This window comes from Rhinolophus hipposideros (genome assembly GCF_964194185.1).
Source record: "Rhinolophus hipposideros genome assembly, chromosome: 2".
In the NCBI taxonomy this organism is placed as follows: domain Eukaryota; kingdom Metazoa; phylum Chordata; class Mammalia; order Chiroptera; family Rhinolophidae; genus Rhinolophus; species Rhinolophus hipposideros.
Window position 1 is genome coordinate 59,336,836 of NC_138048.1, and position 4,410 is coordinate 59,341,245.

Consider the following 4,410-nt stretch of genomic DNA (forward strand, 5'->3'; position numbering starts at 1 on the left):
ATGTTGCATGGCTGGTGACAGGGTTGGCCAAGGTCTTTGCTTCACTTGGTTTCTGGAAACACACGTCTTGTTGTTTTTTTGGCTTTTTATGAGCTTGAAGGTCATAAAATGTCAGCCCTTGAAGAGCCTGTGGGGATCATCTGGACCCTGCCAGGACATTAGCTGGCCTTTCCTTGATAAGGAATTACTTTTGGGGAAAGAAAAAAGTCAGAATTCTGATCTGGATTGCAAAGATTCACCTAGACCACAACTAGAATTCTCAAACAGCATTTCTTCAAGTTCCTTTTTATGTTTGTGGGAAGCAGGGGAGTTCTGGGTCTGACTAAGTGTCTGTTGATCCTTTCCCCACACACAGACACACAATAATGGTCACAAATGTTCAGGGGGCCCCTGGACTTTTGTAGGTCCAGACTGGGGGTCCCTGACCTATAACTGCTCCTACTAGACAAGAATCTGTTAGAAAACTCAGAGTTGGGTGAAAAGAAACTGGCCTTCCAATGTGGGGGTCAGGTCTTGTTCCAACTGTGCAGTGTGCGACCCAGATCATTTCATGGCCCATTTCTAGGCTCCGTGGCTCTAAACACTGAGGTTTAGTAGACAGTTTCTGAGATTGCTTTCCAGCTCCAAGTTTCTAGACCCAAAATGAAGTCAATCTGGTTTGTTTTGTTTTGTTCTATTGTTTTTTTTTTTTGTCCCAATAGGAAGACAGGTAGACTAGAAATTTCTCAGCTGCTGAGGAATAAGGACGGAGCTTGAGCCTAAGGTACCTTCTCCTCTGTTACAGGGAAAGTGAAGTCTTTCATAGACCATTACTTCTTAATCTGCAAGACTTTTTACAGAGATAATAGAGAAAGAGATGATTCAGTCCTTCTAACATCCACATTCTATTTTCAAGTCTGTTCGTAGAGGAATGATTCTGAATCTCTGTTTGTCATGTACGGATACCTCTGCATTTGTTTGGCCCTCCTAACATGTTTGAGTATGATGATAGAGTTGTCTGGGTACATGTATGTGTGCGCAGCTGTGTGTGGTAGTGTACTTGTCTCTTAGGGCTGAGTGTGTGAGCTTCTGTTTGTAATTGAGTGCACATGTGTATGTGTGTGAGTGAAATTATGCAATGTGTATATGCGTAGCACCGAGGGAATATCAAAGATTGTGTAGCTAGTGTGGCATGTACTTCGGAATTGTATGGCCCTGTGCGTGTGCAGGATATATTTTTTTAAGTAAGCCACTTTAGATTGTGTAGCCTCCTCTCACTTCTGTGATTAATTTCACGAGGGTAATGGTGCGTAAAAGCGCTAGTGAGATCTGGGGGCGCCTCCTCGTCTGACGTCAGAGAGAGAGTTTAAAAGCGGGGAGCCGGTGGAGAGCACACAAGCCGCTTTAGGAGTCGCGAGGTTCAGAGCCCTCGCTGCTGCCTGCCGATCCGCTCCTAGAGTTTGACCAACTGCGCTCTAGCTCGGTTTCCCCGGAGCCGCTGAGATGCTGTCCTGCCGCCTCCAGTGCGCGCTGGCCGTGCTCTCCATCGTCCTGGCTCTGGGCGGTGTCACCGGCGCGCCCTCGGATCCCCGACTCCGTCAGTTTCTGCAGAAGTCCCTGGCTGCTGCGGCGGGGAAGCAGGTAAGGAGTCTCCCTCGACGTTTGCTTTCCCCTCTCCTAAATCCCTTCGCCTTGCCCCTTCCCCCTTGGGTGGATTTAAGAGGTGCTCCTAGAGTTCGGTGCTTTTCTGGGTCCCTCAGCTCCCAAAGCTCTCGGGAAAACTTTGAAAGTCCGGAATCCCCTCTTACCTCTTTTTTGCCCCCTAATTAATGCAGTCCGTCACGGCTCAGGTGAGTTCTTGGGCATTCACGAAAATCCCCAGACCTGCGTAACTGAACAAGAGGGGATGATGGCATCTATTCCCTGTGCGGACCACGGGAGGTGCTGACCCAGGTGCTGAAAGCGCACACCTCTGAGCTGCTACCTTCCTAAGCAATACCTCCCTCCGGCGCAGCGTCGGGGGGCTAAAGGGCAGTCTATGGAACACAGTATGTTTAAGATTGTCAAAGGTCTCGTTTCCCACAGTTGACTTAGTAAACAACGGTAAGAACAATTCCAGTTTATAGCTCATGAGGTGGGAACTGAGTTAAAGTGTTAGCACATGATTTTTATCTTTGCTAATGCTCTGACGATTTATTTCTCTCTATGCGTCTGGTTTAAGCGTACAGAGACAGAAAACTTGCAGAAACATTTAAGTTTTTCAAGGCTCTTTGTGTCCCTTGATGATTATAGTAACTACCCTTATTTTTATATCCTTAACTGATTTTAAGTGACAAAAGTGCACAGCTGTGAAAAATGGGTTTTGGGTGTGGCTGAATCTGCTTTCCAAACTAGGCTTTTCTCTTTCTTCTCCTCCATTATCCTGCTCCTCATCCTCTCTATCTCTCCTCCCTTCCACCCTGTATAGGAACTGGCCAAGTACTTCTTGGCAGAGCTGCTGTCTGAACCCAACCAGACAGAGAATGATGCCCTGGAACCTGAAGATTTGTCCCAGGCTGCTGAGCAGGATGAAATGAGGCTGGAGCTGCAGAGATCTGCTAATTCAAACCCGGCCATGGCACCCCGAGAACGCAAAGCTGGCTGCAAGAATTTCTTCTGGAAGACTTTCACATCCTGTTAGCTTTGTTAATTATTGTTGTCCATAGATGACCTCTGATTCCTTTCCTCCAAACCCCATCTCTCTTCCCTAATCCCCTCAATACTCATAAAGACCCTTGTGTTAGAAATTGAAGACTGTAAATACAAAATAAAATTATGGTGAAATTATGAAAAGCAAGAATTTGATTTCTTATTGAGTAAACCTTTCTGTTCAATAATACATGATTAACTTCAGTTGTGATTTTGAGTTATTTGAGATATTCACTCCAAATCTCAGACATACTATTTAAAATTCCATGTGGTAATAAAGGTTATGTTTTAAGTGGTAACTCTTATAGTTTGGGTCATTTCAAATGTAAATACCTTCAAATAATTCTATGAATGATAACTCTTATCCAGTGATAATTATGAGAAGGAGCTATCACAAACATCAATTATATATTAAATACACTTAAATATGAAAACGAATATTAGTATTTATGGGTAGGTAGGCTAAAATATCCAACTATTTACCAAGATGATATGTAAAATATATAACGTGAAAAATGGAAGGAAAAGGTAATTTAGAAGTTGGAGGAAAAAAGTTAGCTTAAATAGCTCAAATAAAGTTGTGAGTCTTTAAAATTTGTTTCTAATTTGTGGACATTTATCTAAAGAAACAGCACTTTTATATCTTCTTTGACAATCCTTTCTGTAACTGAACAAGGTTAAATGACTGCCTCTGTTTAAAAATAAGCTCCTACAATTATTTTTCAGGGGAAAATATCACTCTTATTATAAAATTATAGCAAGAGAATACTACGGGTTGCAAAAAAATGTGTGTTGGGTCACTGTGAATGCTACACTGTTGAAGCTACCAGAGCACAATATCATAATTCCAGAATAACTGAAGGAGAGATCTCAAGCCTTGTTTTGATTTTATTGAAATGAGTCAAGTAAAAACACAAATAATAATAAAATATTCAGTACATGCTAGCTATTATTATTAGCACTATAATAACATACTAATGGGTATTGCTCGAGACAGAAATAAAAAGATAGCTAATTTAACTCACAGAGACTGTAAATAGATGTCCCTTTGGGGGTTTGTGCTGTAACTGTCACCTGTCTTTCTGAATAGCAGCTAGAATAATAAACCAAGTATAAATACATAAACTCAATATAAATCTCCATGGTATGAGCTTACTGATGCCAGTATCTAAACATCTAAGAGGAACTTCATATATTTTTGAAAATATTTGTGTTAGATAAAGCACATTTTTAAAATGAACATGGCTTGTGAAAGTTAATTCCTGAGCAGCTGATCAAACAGGGGAAAATGCAAGCCACCTTACTAATCTCTATGAAAACAGAACATTCTTTGAGATTCTAGTGCATCTCTTATTTACAATACATTCGGGAGAGAATTAATGAGTGTCCACTTAGGCGATCTGTCTGCATTAGGTACCTTATGTACATCTGGTTACCAACCAATGCAGTGGAGCAATAGAATCACATTATTATGATTAAAGCACAGAAAAGAACACAGTTTAATTGTTTTCTGAGCAGTGCATAGATTGTACAAGTACCAGGGGGCTTTAAGTTTTTAGTATCATCTTTAGTTGTCAGTTCCCAATAGCAGTATGGAAGTAACTGGCAAAAATTATGCAGGCGTGTGCCCACATATATATTTATTTTTATTTAAAACTTAAATGGAACATTTGATCAGAGTTAGTTATTTTTTAGCTTCAGTTTTTTCACCTTCATAAGTAGTGTTGTATTAGCAAGGGGACT

At 41.2% G+C, this 4,410-nt stretch overlaps 1 protein-coding gene across 1 annotated transcript; it reads left to right on the forward strand.

Annotated features, from left to right (window-relative positions):
* The first annotated feature begins 1,353 nt into the window (after window positions 1-1,353).
* Window positions 1,354-2,965, forward strand: SST (somatostatin). The gene is made up of 2 exons (XM_081077533.1): window positions 1,354-1,620; window positions 2,447-2,965. Exons 1-2 carry the CDS (start codon window positions 1,483-1,485, stop codon window positions 2,657-2,659), a joined length of 351 nt encoding a protein of 116 aa, XP_080933659.1. The 5' UTR covers window positions 1,354-1,482; the 3' UTR covers window positions 2,660-2,965.
* The last annotated feature ends 1,445 nt before the right edge of the window (window positions 2,966-4,410 follow it).